The sequence below is a fragment of the Ovis aries genome, chromosome 8 (genome assembly GCF_016772045.2).
Source record: "Ovis aries strain OAR_USU_Benz2616 breed Rambouillet chromosome 8, ARS-UI_Ramb_v3.0, whole genome shotgun sequence".
NCBI lineage: Eukaryota > Metazoa > Chordata > Mammalia > Artiodactyla > Bovidae > Ovis > Ovis aries.
Window position 1 is genome coordinate 63419912 of NC_056061.1, and position 21694 is coordinate 63441605.

General features: G+C 37.8%; 1 protein-coding gene and 1 long non-coding RNA gene across 3 annotated transcripts in view; one reads left to right on the forward strand and one right to left on the reverse strand.

Annotated features, from left to right (window-relative positions):
* The window catches only part of ARFGEF3 (ARFGEF family member 3), a 181457-nt gene extending 173018 nt beyond the window's left edge, over window positions 1-8439 (forward strand). For both annotated transcript variants that reach the window (XM_027972495.3, XM_042253525.2), the window contains one exon: window positions 844-8439. In XM_027972495.3, coding sequence (XP_027828296.1) covers window positions 844-1035 — 192 coding nt within the window. In that variant the 3' untranslated portion in view covers window positions 1036-8439. The remainder of the gene's footprint in view (window positions 1-843) is intronic.
* LOC121820191 (uncharacterized) overlaps window positions 1-21694 on the reverse strand; it is a 57994-nt gene that overhangs the window by 9220 nt on the left and 27080 nt on the right. The window lies entirely within an intron of this gene.

A 21694-nucleotide genomic window follows, 5' to 3' on the forward strand; every position in this document is an offset into this window, starting at 1 on the left:
TGTTAGTTGCTTTTTCATGTCTTGGAGATTTGCTTATAATTTTAGATGCTATGCTATGCCTGTATGCTTAGTCATGTTTGACTCTTTGTGACCTTTTTGGACTGTAGCCCGCCAGGATTCTCTGTCCATAGACAAGAATGCTAGAGCAGGGTGCCATTTCTTCTTCCAAGGGACCTTCCCGACCCAGGAATTGAACCTGCATCTCCTGTGTCTCCTGCATTGTAGGAGGATTCTTTATCTGCTGAGCCATTGGGGAAGCCCCATAATTTTAGAAGTTATCCTAAATTAAGGCAAAAAGTGAAAGTGTTAGTCAGTTATGTCTGACTCTTTGCAACCCCATGGACTGTAGCCCAACAGTCTCCTCTGTCCATGGAATTCTCCTGGCCTGAATACTGGAGTGGGTTGCCATTCCCTTCCCCAGGGAATCTTCCTGATGCAGGGGTCAAACCTGGGTCTCCTGCACTGCCATCTCCTCTTTACCATCTGAGCTACCAGGGAAGACCTCTTCCAAGTTTTCTAGGTGTTATAGAGACTATTGATTAAGTGTCTTATGGCCTATAAAACTCTCATGAGAAGGCAAGAAATTTTTTAAACATCTGAAGAATAAGAATTTTGTGCTTTGTAAAAATTGAAAATAAGATATTCCTAACGTTAGAGGAGTCTCTGCTACCCTTTATATATATATGAACTTAAGCTGACATTTTATTATAAGCACATTAAAGTAAAGGCTAACTTACTGAAGCCGGAAGCCTGAGAAAACTTCATTTGCAGATTAGCCACACTCAAGTGTACAAATGAAACCACTGGAGAAAACTGCTCATTCTCTTAATTCATTTCTCTTAGGCATGGACCAACATGGTGCTAACAGTCCTCAATCAGATTCAGATCCTCCCAGACCAGACCTTCACCGCCCTCCAGCCAGCAGTGTTCCCGTGTATCAGCCAGCTCACCTGCCACGTGACTGACATCAGAGTTCGCCAGGCTGTCAGAGAATGGCTCGGCAGAGTGGGCCGTGTCTATGACATCATTATGTAGAAGACCCACCTTCCAGGCCCAAGGAAAAATGCTAGGAGGGTTCAGAGTATGTCTGCCAATCCAGCTGATAGCATTTTCCCCACCACTAGCCCCAGTGTCTCAGAGAACACCCAGTCCGTCCCTAACTAATCAGTACTGGGGCTATTCTGGATACTAAGGTTATACGTGGATGACACAAGTGATACTCTAATTTTGCAGAGCATTTCTGAAGAGTCTACACTCCTTGACTCATTTCTAAATCTTATTTCCCAATGCATTTGCCTGTACTGTTATCCCCAAATGGGTCACTTTTAAGGATCACTCCTGTGAAAACACTACATTGATCCACTGATTCATTATTTTTAAAAATGCAATAGCTAAAGAAATATCTGGTGGTAAGTCAAGCTGATGTACATGCAGACATCTCATATCAGACAGGATTAATTGGAGGAAGATATATATTATGATTATGAGTTCGGCAGGGAAGAAACAGTTAGAAAAATGTATTCTTGGGTGTCCTAATCAAGAAAGGGAAGATTCACTTCCTCTGTAAAATATTCCAGAATATTTCAAAATTGTTCCTAAGTTGTCAAGATTTTCTGGTTGGTATTCGCCAACTTCATGTAAGGTACTGTTGTGCCTTCATGTCCCTGCTTCTAAAGGAAGAAAGTTCTTTCCTGGCAGGGTTTTAAGCCTGTGGCATGGAAACCTTTGATGCATAGTACCCAGTGGTATTGGCTGATACAGTGCCAAATGTCTTGACTGGCCACCCTGACAGTCCCACTAGTCTTTGCTTTTGCTCCCAAGGCAAGAAATGAAAAGGGAAAGCAAAAATGGTGCCTTAGTTCCTTGTTGCACAGACATTTCTATGCTCCACAATAATCTGAATATAAGGTATAACGTTTGGTTTTTAAGAAAACAAAACAACTCATTTTATATCAACATGTTTGGAAAAAAGGAACTCAAGAATTTGCCGTCCAGTGAGCTGACTTCTCAGGGAAGGGGGCAGGAAGTATAGGGGTAGGGAGACAGTTGGGAGGGGTGGGGAAAAAGATGATGAAACCATTTAAAATCTGAATGTCATTCATACATGCTGTAGTCTCAAAATAACATAAAACTACAGGAGAAAAGGTCATAGAATGAAGTTTAGGAGATAAAGTTTCTTGATTTAAACTATTGCTCCTCTCTGGCAAATAGATTGGCCATCTGTTTGAAGCCTTTTTATTCAGGCCATTATTTTAAGCAGATTTTTTTTTTTCCTAATTATCACTAAATAATTTAGAATCTTTGTCTTATTATTTACAGTGTATTTAATATTAAATTATAAAAGTGATTGCAATTCCTCAATCAAGCCCACTCATACACATTCTAAATAGTTGCTAAGATATATGTCACAATTATCCCAGCTCCTAATAATTATTGAAAATTGAACATCGTATCCCTAAAGCATCAACTCTTCAGTGTGGAAGTAAGGATTTAAAACCGACAGCTTTTTTCAGTGTTAGTATTTTTAAATTTTGTCTTCCATGGGAATATATAACTCTATACAAGGTTAAGAGGAAGACAGGGCTCCCTGATTTATTTAGGCATTCTAAAATAGAAAACCTTATCATTCACTATGCCATCTAGAGATCACCACAGAATTCAGAAGACATGTTTCCAGTTCCACAAAACACTCCTCGCCTTCAGTTTTTGCTCATTAGACAATAATGAAGGTTTAGAGACAGATGAACAATTTGATCGTAACAGGCAATGAGTTGTTGGGATGGCAGTGAGTTGTTCGACTTTGTATATTTTTTAAGTGGAATTCAAAGTTGGGTACTTTTTCTTTTTTTTAATGAAAGCCATACACCGTAGTTGTTTTCTTTTTGTAGCTTAGCTAAGGTTTATTTCCCAGGGAACCTGTGAGTATTCCACAAGCTATGGAAGGGAGAGAGGAGCTTCAGCAAAGCAGAGTATTAGCAAATTAACTACAAAACATTTATAACTAGCACTTTTTATAAAGTATAAAAGTTCTAAGGAAGCCAGTCTCAATTTATGAATGTCATGTTCTAGAAGTTATTAACTGCTTAGAAATCAGAATTTATTCTCTATCATGGGATCCATGGCACTGTTATGAAAACAAGTTTACCCCACACTGTATTCAAACTCTGCTCTAGTACCAACTAATTACAGGTCCCAAGAATAAAACATGAGAGAATGTACATCTATCTCTTCTCTACCTACAGTTTCGTCAGTGGGTTTCAGTCCCTTCGCATCATCTTTTCTCTAAACCGCTCCTAGGTCTACAGTGGTCTTCAGCCCATCTCCATTCCCAACATGCACTGCGTACCACATCCATGTCAGATTTCAGCTGGAAAGTTAGCTAAGCCACAGTAATACTTTTCAGAGGTATCGGCAGTTTTCAAAAAGGACATTGCTTGATGCAAATAATCTCCAAAGAATAGTACTTTAGGTCACGGTGAAGTCAGTCAAATCTTCACAGGGAAAAAGAGATAATTAAAAACCCTTAGTTGAGTGGTCTCTCCCCAGAGTGCCCCTTCAATCCATCACTCTTCCTGGCGTTTCTGCCTTTCCCCATCTCTTTCATCCCCTCCCATGGTCTCTGAAAGACCAAGGTCAAGACAAGCCTTTGTAGTTTCAACAGCTAGTACCATATGTTTTCAGATCTAAGCAGAATAAGATTTTGCACCTTGCTTTTAATTGCCTGTAATTACTGCCAAAAGTGTGTTACCCCATGGTTGAGATTTATTCTTTTTCTAATATTTTCGTAAAGTGTTCATCTTTTCCAACTTGAAGAAGCACTTGTAAAACTCAAGTGCAGAAGAATTCCTGACTGAACAGCCCAGCCAGTTACACCACACTCTACAACAGATTACTCCTTGCCATGGGAGATTTGAGGGAGGGCCAATAAATTGCTCACAGCATCTCTCCTACTTTGTGCATCTCCTGATCAGATGCTTAGGCTGCCTCTTTACACCCTCTTGTCATCTCTCCCCTTATGATTATTTTTCTGCCTTCTCCATGAATACAAAACTAGGACACCTGTTTACCACTTTGAGGCTATTTGACCAACCAGCACAGATGCTAACATAAATCAGCTCAGACTAAATCCAACATGACAAAATTTTAATTCCATAGTACCTTTAAATTGAAACTTCTTGGTACATGATCACTAGGCTTTGCTGTTGTTCTTATTGTTCTAAGGAGAGGGCTTATACAAAGTTAGCTGAGAAAGTCACGTAGCCTTAACTATAAGTAGGTAATACAATTATGTTAATAGACACTTTTGACTTCTCCAAATACATCACAGTATTGCTCATGTAAGAAAGTTTTCTCAGAAAGAAAAATGCATTCATGTCATCAGTCCCATCAAGCTAAGCAAACGAAGACCTTTGTTTGGAGCTGATAATAGTAGCAAGAGGTTACACACAGCAGGGGCTGGGGAGATATCACTGAGTGCTTCTGAGACTGTGGACCTTAACCTAGATTACCATATTTAACTCCCACAAGAACACTGTGAAACAAGTATTGTAGTCCTCCTTTTTTCAGATGAGGATGCAGACCCAGAGAGGTTCAGAAAACTTGCCCAAGATAACTCATAAAGGGTAAAGTTGGTTGCAAAAGAGATGTTTCTGAATTCAAAGGCCAAGGCCTCTCTGCAACACCATGTCTAAGTGGGCAAACACTTCAGTGTTTCAGGAAATTAAACAGTTAAAATAAGCTGAAGATTGTTCATTGATGTCCCTATCTCCAGTGTTATAGAGATTTTTCAAATAGAATTTTAAAAAGAATAAGATAGTGCTTAGGCATAGTAAGGTCATATCTAATATAAAGAAACCAAATCTAAACTTTTAAAGCAGATCCTCAGTGGAAATTTTAAAAACTCAACCAAATTAGGTGGAAATGATGGAATAATATTGTCCATGGCCAGACGTTATACAGAAAAACATGACATTCTGTGTCTGGAGTGAAAGGATCTGTTGACCTTTTTCAATTACCATTTAACCACTCAGAATAAAGTGCCCTGTAGCCAACAGTGCCTCTCTACTTCCCTAGGAAGTATGTGGGACTAAATGGTAGGTCATCATCAAACTTTGGGAATATGCACAAAAAATGACCATTTTTCAAAATGCACATTATCTGAAGAGGAAACAACTAGTCAGACAAGATAGATTGAGGTACTGTGGGCATCAGGTCACTATCCATAGTAACATATACTGTAACACTTAAAGAGTCTACTTGCTTTGTAGATAAGGAAACAGGCAAAAGGAGAATCCAATATATTGCATTAAGTGGATGACAGAATTTACATCTGCTTGGGTACCATTTAGGGAAATTTAGTATGGCCTTAAAAAGCAAATGACTATTTTTAATCACTTTTTAATTGGATATATGAGCTTATTATATGGTAAGATGTATGAAACTGGGTAAAGAACTCATTTATAATTATGCCTCATCCAAAAAAAAAAAAAATGTGTTCTCCTTGTTCACGAGTAGAGCAATCTAGAAAAGTTTGTCTCTGTCTTTCTGTGAGATCCCTTTCCTCTGGCTATATTGTAATATATGTGTTTGATGTGGAAGTAACTAATAACTTAATCAAGATTTTTGATTAAAATACCATTTAGATTTCCAAAATACAATGATTACTCCAGGGAAGATAGACCAAAAAAAAAAAAAAAAAAATCATCCCCTGGGATAATGTAAGAGAAACTTACTTGAGAACAATGCCTAATTTCCTTGTAAAGAGGGGCATTTATTAACTGAAGAAAAACACACCACTCGCACCATACAAAATCTTTCCCCTCTATCTTTGTATACTAATGCAAAGTGGGGGTTGGGTGGGGCCGGGGTCCAGAAAGGAGAGACTAGCTTGCCATCTTACTGATAAAACTGCAATCAGTTTCTGCTGAATTCCATCCAACTCTGGTCCTTCCAGCTGTTTTAACTACCAGGACATACTTGTACTGTTAATTCCTATCCTAAAGGTTCAAGCAGTGGTTGTCTAGTATCTTATGACTTTCCAACAGTAGTTGTCAAACTTTAGCACACGTCAGAATCACCTGGAGGGTTAAGACACAGATTCCTGGGCCCATGCCCAGAGTATCCAATTCAGTAGGCCTATGGATTTGCATTTTGCGTTCATTTTCTGTTTCCAGTTGAGGCCAGTGCTGCTGATCTGGGGACCACACTTTGAGAACCGATGCCTGGAAAAAGTTTCTAACTACTCCCTTTAAGATCAGCCTAACTTATCAAGCACTAGAGAAAAACTGAACTTCCCCTTGGGCAGACAACTTGGATTCTCTACAGCATTCCTGTTCAATCTTCCCAGTTTCCAGGTTTATCATGCCAACAGTTGATTTTTACAAGCTAGAAGACAATGAATGTATACGTTCTATGGAACAGTGAGATCAGTGTGAGTTTCTCGTCTTTGTATTTAGAAACATTAACTCTATGGACAACCTTTTGTATCATGTTGATTTTTTGACTTGTACTGAAGGTGATTTTAAAGTATGTAGTGTTTTCATTTCTTCTGTCCACACAGTTTTGATGAGATGTTTCCATGCTGATTCCATCATAACCTTGGCTCCTGGCTCTAGAAATGTTTGAGTAGTTGCTCCCTTGCCAGTAGTTTTATAACCCTCATCAGTCACCAGAATATCCGCACATCAAGATGGTATCATACTACTTGATGTGCCGTCATCTTTCACTTAACTGTCTGGTGTAATATTTTAATTTCCTATGTATCTGTAAAGAGTCTACCAAATGGCTTCATGGGAATTTGCAAACTGAACCAACTCCCTTCTGAGCAGCGTATGTGCCTGTTTTAAGGACTTTACGGTAAATATGTTATGTTTGTGCACATATCTACCCAATCGAGACCATATCTATCATCTCATCTTCCAAATGATGAGAAAAATGTCAAAGTGCATCAGTATGTTTTGGGAGTACAGTGAAATCTTAATCATGTTACATATAAATGGGGCCTTAGTTTATCTCCTAACTCCTTATTCACTTTGCAAATTTTTTCTATTAAAAAAAATGAGAAAAAAATTAAGTACCTTAAAATAATCTCCCTTTTATAAACATATTAATTACACATAATTTTTATTGGTTCAGTAAGTTTCTTTAAAGAGTTCTCTTTAAGTATCCTGACATTATTTAAGCTGTTATATAAGTGGAAAATAAGGACTATATTTACTAGAATTAGATGAGAAAGCATATCAGTGTCAATGATGTCGAGGATTGAAGTTTTTGCCTCGGTAGATAGAAATAATTGAAGCTTTCCTATTGCAGTTGCATTTCCCACGATAATTTTTGGAAATTATATGTGCATTTAGTTCTTTTAATAATCACTAATATTGAATTAAATTTTAAAAGTTAATCTCTAGAAATAATTTTTGTCTTACCAACTGGTGCCAAAATGGGGAGGGAGGAATCTAAAGGCCAGTCTTTTGAACTGACACGTGAAGGATATTTTCTCTTCACATCGGAAGTGTATGGCCCTGACCCCACCAGCTGCCAGTGGCCACCACGGCTGCCTCATGATTAAGTGCAGGCCACTCTGTCCCTCCCTCTGATGTCTTTCATCTGATTTTTGTTGGAAGTAGTTTGCTCTAATAAAAATTGGTTTCCCACAAAATAGGTAAAATTGGACAAAGGTTAATGCTTTTGGTATTTGGGGTTTCACTTCAATTGAAACCACGTGGTAGAATTCCCAGGTATGGCATGATCGGGGCAGGAGCAAGTGCCCAGAGGGAAAGGTTGGCTTTGTCTGGTTTTGTTTCTTGATTTGTTTTTAGTGGGAGGAGAGAGCCAACAATAAGTTTCTTGCCCTAATCGTGCTGAGAGATGATTTTCCTGCTGTTCTAAGAGGAATAGACTTAGATAAATTATGTTATAATCGGTTCCCCTACTACCATTTCCCACTCTTAAGTGTAAAGCCAATGGGTGGTAAGGGTCCTTTTATCCTTTCTTGTATTATGCCAAAGACTAGACTTGTTTTCTTTGAAAATTATAAATTACTGAAGCTTGGTATAGCCATAATGATTTGAGTCAGTATACCATTTTATCCATAGAATGCAAAACTCATCTTTGCAATCCCCTGCACCAGGAGCCTTGAAGCATTTTGTTTACCCCAAAGGACTCGTCAAGAAGTACAGCTTTTGTTTTGCCTTATTCAGTCAGTTGGTCACATTTATTTTTTAAAAGATGAAAAAACTACTGTCCTTTATATGTTGATATAACTATTTGTTTGATATAATCTGTCTGTTGTTTAACAGGTTCCTGTAAGCAAGCTTGCAAGTGTATTTTGTGTACATTTTATCTGCGGTGAAAATGAAAATTCTAAAGAGAAAATATTTTAAAAGATATTGTATTTATGTTGCTTGTGTTGTAGAATAAAGATTCAGATGCATTAAAAAATCTGCTATGTGAAACCATTCTTTTCACTGAATAAATATATCGAAATAATCTATGTAAATATCCTGTTTACAGAATTCTGCTAAATGAACTAGGTTCCTTTCTTTGGTATTTCATTACTCTGAAGAAACTCTCCCCTCCAACTGTAATTTGGAGATAGTCACTGTTGATAATTTGGCGAACACCTAGAAAATACATCTGAAGAAAAAAATGTATATAACGTATTATATATTATATATAATACTATATTATATATAATAGAGTATGTAGCTATATTATATATAATATTGTCTATGTAGCTATATATATACTACTGTCTATAATATATCTATATTATATATAATAATGTATATATTTACTTCATATACACCATTGGTTCCTTTTTAACAATGAGGGCTTATTTTGCAATGTTATTTTGATGCTTATTTTCCTGAGAATTGATATCAAATTCATGAGTAGATACTGATGTAGTTTATTTAAAAAAACTAAATGAATGTTACCTTGTTTGTTCATAAACAACCAAATCCCTAAATTAATAGGATATCATTATTAAAATGTAATATTAAAAAGAAAAAGCCTTTTTTAACTTTTAGTAGCCACTTTTAACTTCATTATCTTATTGGATTGCAGTTTTTAAAATGACTCTTTCAAAAGCCTATCGAGAGCATAAGTCTAGGAATCATCATACCCAAGTTGTGGAAAACAGCGATTTGGCCACTAGAGGGATCAAAGCCGTACAAAATGGATGGAATCTGTGTGTATGCCCTTAAATCATGATTCTATCATTCTGTCACACACTCTGGTAAACTCACAGTTGTACTCAGTGCCTTCCATTGTATGAACAAAATAAAACCAAAATAGACAGTAACATACTTTATGTAAGGACAACACCAACAAGGGACCAGCCACGTTTATAGAGAGCTACAGCCGCGTAGAGAAGCTCTTGGAACTCAGCCAGAAAAGCTGAGGACACATGCTAAGCATTGCCCCTTCCTGGGAGTAGGAAGACCAGACCACACTTGTGTACAGAGCTCAAGGTTCCTACTCCATAAAAGGAATATAAATCTCAACAGGCTGTTTAAAGATAACACAACTCCAGTGTTGCAGTGCTTTATAAATGTTAATGCCTAATAAATGCCTATTATGTGTTAGAGAATAACCCATTTTATAACTAGCCCCACTATTTTGCAAGATGATTTTATACTTGAGATCTAGTGTGTACATATTCTTGACATTCACATCCATGAGTGTACTACAACACAGAAAGCTTAACGTCTTGGGCCAGTCTTATATGAAGTCAGCAGCTCTTATGCAGATCTCTTTTAATCGAACATTTTAGAAATAAATTTGAGGTCAAAACCAATTTTTCTGTTATTAATATCCAGCAATAAATACAATATGTACATAAATATGTATTTCTTTAAAGACTGGATATGCTTCAACTATGTGGCTTATGACCAAAACTTCTGTTATGATTTAACTTTGATAAATATTTCATTTCACCCATTAGAAAATTCACTTTTCCATCCAGCCTAAAGATAGATTCAGTACAGAAGTGAAAATGAAGTACAATGCAATATTGTGCCTTTTAAATATTGACCAACATTCCTATTATCTCAAGCCTTTGGAAGAGCACTCTAAGCATGCCTTTTATCTCTACTTTGTTTTTACCATATTTCAAGATTCCTAGTTACAACATCCAATCATTTGTGCCCTGAGTCTGCCCTGCTAACTTAATCTGGTTGCACAAAATGTTTGGTTGTCAGAGAAACAAACTATCCAATTTAATGATCTCATCCAAACTCAGAGATGGTACTGGCATAATTAAATTCCAGAGAAATTTATAGCATTTTCTAAATCATAAAAAAGTACTACTTCAACATGAAGGGATCAGATTTATAACAGTTTAGAGCAGAGAATTCAAATATTGAACTTTAATTGATTTTAATATGGTTTTATCAATATATTATTTGCTATATTGAGCTATTCTTGTAACTAGTGCAAATGATATCAAGAAGGAAAACAATATCCTTTTGCTGTTCTCTCAAGCAGAGAATAATCTTAAAGAAAATAAATTATATGTTAAATATTATAATACAGAAGCCTCCAGTATAACTCAACTTGAAAAAGTAGGTATTGAAGTTAATTTACCAATTATAAAGGAACAGATACTACTATTGGATATACTAGAGTTAACAGTTTAATAGTCTAAGGTTTGCTTTAATCAGCTCCTGGGATGGTTATCAGTAACTACTAATTAATTTTCTAATATAATAATTCTAAAAATAGCATTCTCAAACTCTACATAGGTTTATTTTTGAAGTAGAAGAAATTATCATTATAAACCTCTCATATCAAAATTATTTAGAAATAGATCTCTTGGAAAACAGCATAGCTGACATCTGTTCAATGTCTGTTGAAGTAGATAGTTGGTTCAGGGGTCACTGTTTCAGAGGAGGGCTAGGAACTGATGGGGTGGGATGGCCAAACTGCCTGTGAGTATCTCTAGCTCTTATATCCCAATAGAGAGAGGGAGGGAGGGAGGGAGGAGGAGGAAGAGAGAGAGGATGTTTCATTTGGGTTGTGAGGGAAGGGTGTCATGGAAAGGAAGAGGGTAGACAAATTCTCTAAGGGAAAAACATGAAGGAAAAGAATTCCTTCCTTTTCGACTACAGCTGAATTCCCTGGGCTGGAAGAAAGAGGAAGAAAGGCGTTTAATAGCAGAAAGGCTGCAGGTCAGGGAGAACCTCTGCGTTGGCAAAGCTATAAGAAAAGGCAGTCCTGCATGGTATTCCTTGGCTGCAGTCAGGCCAGATCGCATGGAGAAAAAGTCCCAAACCCCATGTGTGGCCCAGAGCAGCAGAAAGATGGCATAGAAGTAGCAGAGTGATCAGCCATCCTGGCGGAATGAGGCTCAGTACACTTTTTTGAGTTAGAAGGAAAATGAAAATAAAATTGAAATTTGATACATGAACTTCTGGACTGAGATTTACATCCGCTTTTGTAGTGAATTACCTAAAATCATGATCTGGTTGGGTTTACAAGGCAATTGGAATCAGCAGCAGAGACAGCCACTCCTACTAATGCAAATTTATTTCCAAGGAAATGCCCACAAAGTTGGTGCTTGAAAAGCTCTCCCAAGTCCAGTGTCGTTAGCCCTTGGCAGCATCAGAAAGGTTGCTGCCCACTTAGGGAGCAAGGGCTGTCTCATCGGGTCCTCTTCCTCTAAGGTCCCAAATTATCTCCTCTGGGATGTACGAGCTGTTTGTGACAGAGCAGAGCTCAGTTCCTCCCATCTGGGGGCCTCAGATGCTGCGTGTAAACCAAATGTGTCCTCCACCTGATTCCATAGCCTCCCTTCTACTTGCTTCTGGGTAAACTTGGGCATCTCACCTCCCTTCTGTCAGTGGCTGCTTTAGTCCCAACCTTATATTTTAGCTAACCAGGAAGATATCCCCCATTTCATGTGAATTATAATTCATACTCAGTCATGTCCAACTCTACAAAGTCCACTGGGTTCCTCTGTCCATGGAATTCTCGAAGCAAGAATACTAGAGTGAGTAGCCATTCCCTTCTCCAGGGCATCTTCCTGATGCAGGGATCTAACCTGGCTTTCCTACACTGCAAGCAGATTCTTAATCACTGAGCTGTCAGGGAAGCCCATGAGGACTATTAGGTCAGTTCAGTTGCTCAGTCGTGTCCAACTCTTTGCGACCCCATGGACTGCAGCATGCCAGGCTTCCTTGTCCTTCACCCAGAGCTTGCTCAGATTCATGTCCATCGAGTCAGTGATACCATCCAACCATCTCATCCTCTGTTGTCCCCTTCTCCTCCTACCTTCAATCTTTCCCAGCATCAGGGTCTTTTCCAGTGAGTCAGTTCTTCGCATCAGGTGGCTAAAGGATTGGAGCTTCAGCTTCAGCATTAGTCCTTCCAATGAATGTTGAGGACTGATTTCCTTTAGAATGGACTGGTTGGATCTCCTAGCAGTCCAAGGGACTCTCAAGAGTCTTCTCTAACAACACAATTCAAAAGCACCAATTCTTTAGCACTCAGCTTTCTTTATAGTCCAACTCTCACATCCATACATGACTACTGGAAAAACCATAGCTTTGACTAGACGGCCTTTGCTAGCAAAGTAATGTCTCTGCGTTTTAATATGCTGTCTAGGTTGGTCATAGCTTTTCTTCCAAGGAGCAAGTGTCTTTTAATTTCATGGCTACAGTCACCATCTGCAGTGATTTTGGAGCCCCAAAAAAACAAAGTCTCTCACTGTTTCCGTTGTTTCCCCATCTATTTGCCATGAAGTGGTGGGACTGGAGGCCATGATCTTAGTTTTCTGAACGTTGACTTTTAAGCCAACTTTTTCACTCTCCTCTTTCACTTTCATCAAGAGGCTCTGTGGTTCTTCGCTTTCTGCCATAAGTGTGGTATCATCTGCATATCTGAGGTTACTGCTATTTCTCCCGGCAATCTTGATTCCCTCTTGTGCTTCATCCAGCCCAGTATTTTTCATGAGGTACTCTGCATGTAAGTTAAATAAGCAAGGTGACAATATAGCCTTGATGTACTCCCTTCCCGATTTGGAACCAGTCTGTTCCATGTCCAGTTCTAACTGTTTCTTCTTGACCTGCATACAGATTTCTCAGGAGGCAGGTAAGGTTGTCTGATATTCCCATCTCTTTAAGAATTTTCCAGTTTGTTGCGATCCACACAGTCAAAGGCTTTGGCGTAGTCAATAAAGCAGAAGTAGATGTTTTTCTAGAACTCTCTTGCTTTTTTGATGATCCAGCAGATCTTGGCAATTTAATCTCTGGTTCCTCTGCCTCTTCTAAATCCAGCTTGAACATCTGAAAGTACACAGTACATGTACTCTGGCTTGGAAAATTTTGAGCATTACTTTGCTAGTGTGTGTTTCCTCAAGATGGCAGCGTAGAAGAGCATACACTCATCTTCTTGTATGAGAACTCCAAAATTACAACTCACTGCTGAACCACCATTGACAGGAGAATGTTGGATCCCACCAAAAAAAGATACCCCATGTCCAAAGGCAGAGGAGAAGCCCCATCAAGATGGTTCAGTTCAGTTCAGTCACTCAGCCGTGTCCGACTCTTTGCAACCCCATGAATGGCAGCACGCCAGGCCTCCCTGTCCATCACCAACTCCCGGAGTTCATTCAAACTCATATTCATCGAGTCGGTGATGCAATCCAGCCATCTCATCCTCGGTCGTCCCCTTCTCCTCCTGCCCTCAATCCCTCCCAGCATCAGAGTTTTTTCCAATGAGTCAACTCTTCACATGAGGTGGCCAAAGTACTGGAGTTTCAGCTTCAGCATCAGTCCTTCCAATGAACACCCAGGACTGATCTCCTTTAGGATAGACTGGTTGGATCTCCTTGCAGTCCAAGGGACTCTCAAGAGTCTTCTCCAACACCACAGTTCAAAAGCATCAATTCTTTGGCGCTCAGCTTTCTTCACAGTCCAGCTCTCTCATCCATACATGACTACTGGAAAAACCATAGCCTTGACTAGATGGACCTTTGTTGGCAAAGTAATGTCTCTGCTTTTGAATATGCTATCTAGGTTGGTCATAACTTTTCTTCCAAGGAGTAAGCATCTTTTAATTTCATGGCTGCAGTCACCATCTGCAGTGATTTTGGAGCCCAGAAAAATAAAGTCTGACACTGTTTTCACTGTTTCCCCATCTATTTCCCATGAAGTGATGGGACTGGATGCCATGATCTTCGTTTTCTGAATGTTGAGCTTTAAGCCAACTTTTTCACTCTCCTCTCTCACTTTCATTAAGAGGCTTTTTAGTTCCTGTTCACTTTCTGCCATAAGGGTGGTGTCATCTGCATATCTGAGGTTCTTGATATTTCTCCCGGCAATCTTGATTCCAGCTTGTGCTTCTTCCAGCGCAGTATTTCTCATAATGTATTCTGCATAGCAGTTAAATAAGCAGGGTGACAGTATACAGCCTTAATGTACTCCTTTTCCTATCTGGAACCAGTCTGTTGTCCCATGTCCAGTTCTAACTGTTGCTTCCTGACCTGCATATAGGTTTCTCAAGAGGCAGGTTAGGTGGTCTGGTATTCCCATCTCTTTGAGAATTTTCCACAGTTTATTGTGATCCACACAGTCAAAGGCTTTGGCATCGTCAATAAAGCAGAAATAGATGTTTTTCTGGAACTCTCTTGCTTTTCCTATGATCCAGAGGATATTGGCAATTTGATCTCTGGTTCCTCTACCTTTTCTACAACCAGCTTGAACATCCTGAAGTTCACAGTTCACGTATTGCTGAAGCCTGGCTTGGAGAATTTTGAGCATTACTTTATTAGTGTGTGAGATGAGTGCAATTGTGTGGTAGTTTGAGCATTCTTTGGCATTGCCTTTCTTTGGGATTGGAATGAAAACTGACCTTTTCCAGTCCTGTGACCTCTGCTGAGTTTTCCAAGTTTGCTGGCATATTGAGTGCAGCATATTGAGTGCATTAAGAGCGTAGGAGGGGCAAAATCACATTTAGAATCAAACCGCATACCCACCAGAGATGTTCGGAGGGCTCAAACAAAACCATGTAGGTTACAGACAAATTCAATTTTAGAACTGTAAATTATTCCTCTATATAATCTTCATAAAGAACATAACTGGACAAAAGCTCACTGAGTGGCTCAGTCTCCATCAAAAGCATGCCTCCCCTCACCTACAACCCCTCCTCCTTACACCCTGAACTAGCTCAGCTACCATGGCCAGTTTCCAATTGTAATATAAATAAGAATCATTTGATTGACTGTTGAACTCGCAGGTGTCCAGGTTTCCCTCAGAAATTCTCACAGTAAGAATGGCACTGGGCTCAGGGATCTGCATTTTGACAAGCTTTCAGAAAGATTAATAGCCTATAGGATCACTCTTAAAAAAAATTATTCTGTTTGATCTTATTCTAAGAATGTAGTTGTATATCTAGATTCTAAGAATCTAGTTGTTTATCTGGTGTATAATATGTCCTAAAATTAAAAGACTATAAGCTTGGTCCCTCAAATTGTGTAGATAGAGGCTCAGAAATGGGTTGCAGTTGTTCAAGAATTTAAGCCCCCAGGTGGCTCTACTTTAGAGCAGAGACCTGTAACTTTGGTATGCATATAATTAAGTGATTCACAAAAAAGAAAGAGAAAAATATAGCCTTATTTGTACTGACTTCTGAAATTTAACATGTCATTATTTTGAAATGTAGGCAGCAAACCTGTGATGATGGCAGGCCAAGCGACTTGTTACCCACAATATCACAGATCTTTTCCTATTGCAGATCCCTCAAAATTTTCATATTTGGGAAGCACTTGAGTTACTATCAGAACCACTGCTAAATCTTGTCATTTCATGTGTTAATGGCAAAGAATTCGTACACAGTACTGTTTCAAAAGTTGAGTATTTTGATAGCTACATTGGTTTCATTGGTAATAATATATATTCTACTCTATGCATTTAAAGATTAAAACATTAAAAATTACTCTGCAAAGAGATTCACAGACCTTCTCAAACTGCAAAGGAATCTGTGGCACAGTAGCCAGTAAAAGAAATTCTGTTCTAGGATGATCATAAGGAAGGATGGCTATAAATCTCGGGTAAACTCATCAAGCTATGTTTCGGGCATGTGCATTTCCTCTCAGGACACCTTATATTCTATTGTGATCACCAGGGAACCAGAAGTCCCAAATCCCAGTGCCAGACCAACACAGGGTATTTGTAAGCAAATTACCTCAGAGTTTCATTCTCTCATCTCCATGTGACACAGCTCCTGAAGTGATTGCCAAAATCCATTAAAATATGAACAACTCAGTTTCCTAACTGAAATTCTGATGGCAAGGCAGCTCCTGTAAAGTCTCACAAAGGCTCCTGCTTTGGAAATATTCAAATGAGGAACAGTACACAGATTTTGTTCCTACTCCAAAGTGTCTCCCTTAGCTCCAAAGTTTACTAAAATTATAATTCTGTACATAGCTATGAGTTTCATACATTTTCTTAAAAATTTCACTTGGTCTGGGTTTTAAAGCACTGTAAGAAAAAAGAATTTAACAATAGAAAAATTCAATGTTTTAATGTCAGGATTGACCCTTTAAACTAAAAAAATACTAGTCTGATGTATATTTTAAAAACTTCTTTGAATTAGGAATATTTCAAAAATAAAAATAGAGCTAACAATGTTTAAAGATGACACGGGTAAAGTGTTAATCAAAAGATTGAATTTTAAATTCTTATTCAGATTCAGCTCCCTATAAGTGAATATACCAAACATTACAAGTTTGGAAATAATTTGACCACTAATTACTAGGTTAATAGTCATTGTAAGATATTCAGTACCTAATTCTGGCAATAACTTTACTAGGAAAACCTGATAAATAAATGATCAAACTCATTTATCATCACAATCTCATGCTATTAGTCAATGGACTATGAAATAAATCTAGGAGAACTTTTACCTATGACATCAATACTGAGGCAACCAGTGTTGACTAATCATTTCTTCATTATATTTTTTCCTTATTTTCATTTTAAAAGTGAATTTATACACCACTGAAGTAAGCTGCTTAAGGTGAGACTAAGAGGACAGAACTTTCCAGAGGAATGGGACCCAGCTATTCCATGTTTAAACTTCTGATAGAAAGAGTATTTCCTGCTTGAATGGAGCATGAGATGGTAGAGGATCTAATCAAGCTCCCAAAACCATATCCTCACTATCTCAATATTCAGACTGTACTAGACAATGTACTTGCAATATCTCCTCTTATTCTCACCAAAACACTGCAAGGTAAGTGTCTCAGATCACATTTTACAGGTGGAAAGTTAAGGCTCCAGAAAGCAGAAGGGAGCATAAGTTGCTGAAGGTCACACGACTAGCATTTGGCAGAGCCAGAATCAAACCCAAATCAGTCTGAGCACAAAACCATGCTCTCTCCATCACAACATGATGCCCTGGGGTGAAAATGAAATTAACAACTTGGATAAAACCCTGTCCAGTGCAGCATCTCCAGTCTCAATCAGTTGAAATCACCCACAAACTTAAATTTCAGACCTTTTTAAAAAATCTGTATTCTCAAAATAATTGTATTACAGTAGTCCTCAGGATGAGAGACAGCATGGTGTCATGATCATGAAAAGTGAAAGTGTTAGTGGCTCCATCATGCCTGACCCTTTGTGACCCATAGACTGTAGCCCACCAGGCTCCTCTGTCCATGGAATTCTCTAGGTAAGAACACTGGAGTGGGTTGCCATTTCCTACTCCAGGGGCTCTTCCCCCAGGGATTGAACCTGAGTCTCTTGCACTGCAGGCAGATTCTTTACTATCTGAACTACCAGGGAAGCCACTATGACCATGAAAAATACCAAATAAATCCATCTGCTATAAAAATAAGCAGCACAAAATTCAACTGATGGTTGCATTCAACCCAACAATCTAGCACTTGAAAAAGGATAACTTGAGAGAGGTAATATTCCAGACAAACATAAAGGTCATTTTAAATATCCACAACTTTTAGAATTTCTAATTTTATTTCTGCATTAGGCTATGCTGCTGAGAAGCAATGTATTTAGACCAAATTATCTCAGCTTCCTCTAGAAATGCCTTCACTGAATTAAGATTTAATGTTATACCCACAGCTTTTAAAGAGGGTCGATATGGGAAATCGCCAAGCTTGTCTTTCATAAATCTATATTAACAGCAGGTGCCCATTACATTACTCATTTGTTTTCTTATATAAGGAACCATGAGGCCTGTTTTTCTAGAATTGAAAACCAGAACCTTGATAATAATCATTTGATCTTATACTAACTATTGACTTTTCAAAAGTAGGCAATTGCTTGCTCTAGTTTTTACTTTAACTTTCAGGAAACTCAGAGCTAAATTCAGGCTTATATGGAGAGCGGTGTTGAGGAGCAAAGGAATAACAACCCACCGGCCCCATGTAACTTACTGCATATCTTAGCTCAATTTATTTACTCTTTACAATAACTCAACAAAGTACTTTCAATTCATGTCATGTTATGGCAAGAAAAGTGTACTGAGGTAACTTTCCTAAGGCTGCCAAGCTAAGAAAATGGAATCCAAGCCCAGGTCTGATTCAAAGTTCAACTCTTTCAGCCATGTGGAAAGAATTGTTTCACTCTTCTCCTCTGGTAGCTCTCATCACCCTGCCCTCTAGTTTTGTATTGTTTTTATTTATGAGCAACCTTAAAGCCTTCTTGTAAGCAAGTGATATATAAATCACACGCAAATAAAATATTGGGTTGGCCAAAAAGCTCATTCAGGTTTTTCCATTACATCTTATGGAAAAACCCAAATAAACTTTTTGGCCAACCCAATATTTTCCCAAGAAATATGTGATTTAGCTAACTCTATAATAACTGAAACCATGCCCCACAGGGCTAAAAAGCCCACCATGAAAGTGTGTCCCATAGGCTTAACAGAAACTGGTGAGTAACTGAAATACTTGAGCTTGTCTCATAGAACAGTCAGTAATGAAGCAGTTTGTTAAAAACCCCTCCAACTGCAGGTCAGAAGGGAGTGGCATAATATATGTAAGGTGATTAAAGGGAAGAACTTACAACCAAAATTGCTCTACTGAACAAGGCTCTCATTCAGATTCAGCAGAGATATCAACAGCTTTACAGACATGCAAAAGCTAAGAGAATTAAGCAGCAGCAAACCAGCTTTCCAACAAATGCTAAAGGAACTTCTCTAGGTGGAAAAGAAAAGGCCACAACTAGAAACAAGAAAATTACAAAATGGGAAAGCTCATTGGTAAAGGTAGACATACAGTAAAGGTTGGAAAGCATCCACACGCAAATCTGATATCTAAACGAGTAATCATGAGAGGAGGAGAGGACAAATGAAGGACATTTGAAATGCATTTAAAAACAAGAGATCAGCAACTTAAAATAATTGTGTATACATAGAGACTGCTATATCAAAACCACATAGTAACTGCAAACCAAAAATCTATAATAGAAAAAAAGAAAAAGGAATCCAGACACAACACTAAAAATAAGTCACCAAATGACAAGAGAACAAAAGAGGAAAGGAAGATAAAAGATCTACAAAAAGAAATGTAAAACAATTAACAAAATGACAATAAGAACATACATATTATAATTACCGTAAGTGTAAACAAATGCTCCAACTAAAAGATAAACTGGCTGAATGGATACAAAAACAAAACCCATATTGATGCTGTCTACAAGAGACCCACTTCAAATCTAGAGACACATACAGACTGAAAGTGAAGGAATAGAAACGGTGTTCCATGCAGATGAAAATCAAAAGCTGCAGGAGCAATAAGACATAAGACAAAATAGACTTTAAAATAAAGACTGTTACAAGAGACAAAGGACACTACATAATAATCAAAGGATCAATTCAATAAGAAGATACAACAATATAAATGTAGACACCCAACATAGGAGCACCTCAATATATAAGGCAAATACTAACAGCCATAAAAGGAGAAATCAACAGTAATGCAATATAGTAGGAGACTTTTAACACCCTACTTACATCAGTGGACAGATGATCCAGACAGAAAATCAGTAAGGAAACACAGGCCTTAAATGAAACATTGGACCAGAAAAACTAGATCATTCCATCCAAAAACAGCAGAATACATATTCTTCTCAATATGGAACATTTTCCAGGATAGATCACATGCTGGAGCAAGCCTCAGTAAATTTAAGAAAATTGAAATTTCATCAAGCATTTTTTCTAGTCACAATGCTATAAGATTAGAAATCAACCACAAGGGAAAAACTGCAAAAAACACAAATACATGGAGGCTCAACAATATACTACTAAACAACCAATAGGTCACTGAAGAAATCAAAGAGGAAATCAAAATATTCCTAGAAACAAATGAAAACCAGAACACAGTGATCCAAAGCCTATGGGATACAGAAAACTGTTCTAAAAGGGAAGTTGATAGCAATACAACTTTACCTCAGCAAAGAAGAAAACTCTAAAATAACCTCACCTTATACCTAAAGTAACAAGAGAAAGAAGAAAAAACAAAACATAAAGTTAGGAGGAGGAAATAAACAATAAAAATAGTAAAAGTAAAACAGAAACTTAAAAAGCAATAGAAAAGACTAATGACACTAAAAGCTGGTTCTTTGAAAAAAAAAATTGATAAACCTTTAGCCAGAGTCATCAATTAAAAAAAAGAGAGGGTCCAAATCAATAAAATTGGAAGTAAAAAAGTTACAACTGACACCACAGAAATACAAAGGACTATTATAGATTACTATGAGCAATTATATGCCAATGAAATAGACAACCTAGAAGAAATGAACAAAACTTAGAAAGATACAATCCCCCAAAACTGAACCAGAAAGAAACAGAAAATATGAATAGACCAATCACAAGTACTGAAGTTGAAAATGTGATTTTAAAACTCCCAGCAAACAAAGTCCAGAACCATGACTTCAGAGGCAAATTCTGTCAAACATTTAGAGAAGAGTTAACACCTATCCTTCTGAAACTGTTCCCAAAAATGCAGAGGGTGGAACACTCTCAAACTTATCCTAGGAGGCCACCATCACCCTGATACCATAAGCAAAAAGACCACAAAAAAGAAAAGCATGGCCCCCTATCACTGATGAATATAGACACAAAAATCCTCAACAAAATATTAGCAAACTAAATCCAACAATACGTTAAAAAGATCATACACCATGATCAAGTGGAATTTATTCCAGGGATCCAAAGATTTTTCAGTATCCATAAATCAATCAATGTGATACATCACATGAGGCAATTGAATTGAATTCAATCATATTGAAAAGCCATATAATCATCTCAACAGATGCAGAAAAACTTTTGATAAAATTCAACATCTATTTATGATTTTAAAAAACTCTCTAGAAAATGGGTATAGAGCAATGGTCCCCAACCTTTTTAGCACCAGGGACTCATTTTGTGGGAAACAATTTTTCCATGGACCAGAGAGGGAGGATGGTTTCAGGATGATTTAAGTGCATTACATTTATTGTGGACTTTATTTCTAATCTAATGCAGCCACTGATCTGACAGGAGGTACCAGTCTGTGGCCTGGAGGTTGGGGATTCTGGGCATAGAGGGAAGCTACCTCAACATAATAAAGGCCATAGCTAACATCATTCTCATCAGTGAAAAGCTAAAAGCATTACCTCTAAGATCAGGAATTAGACAAGGATGTCTATTCTCATCATTTTTATTCAATATAGTTTTGGAAGTCCTAGCC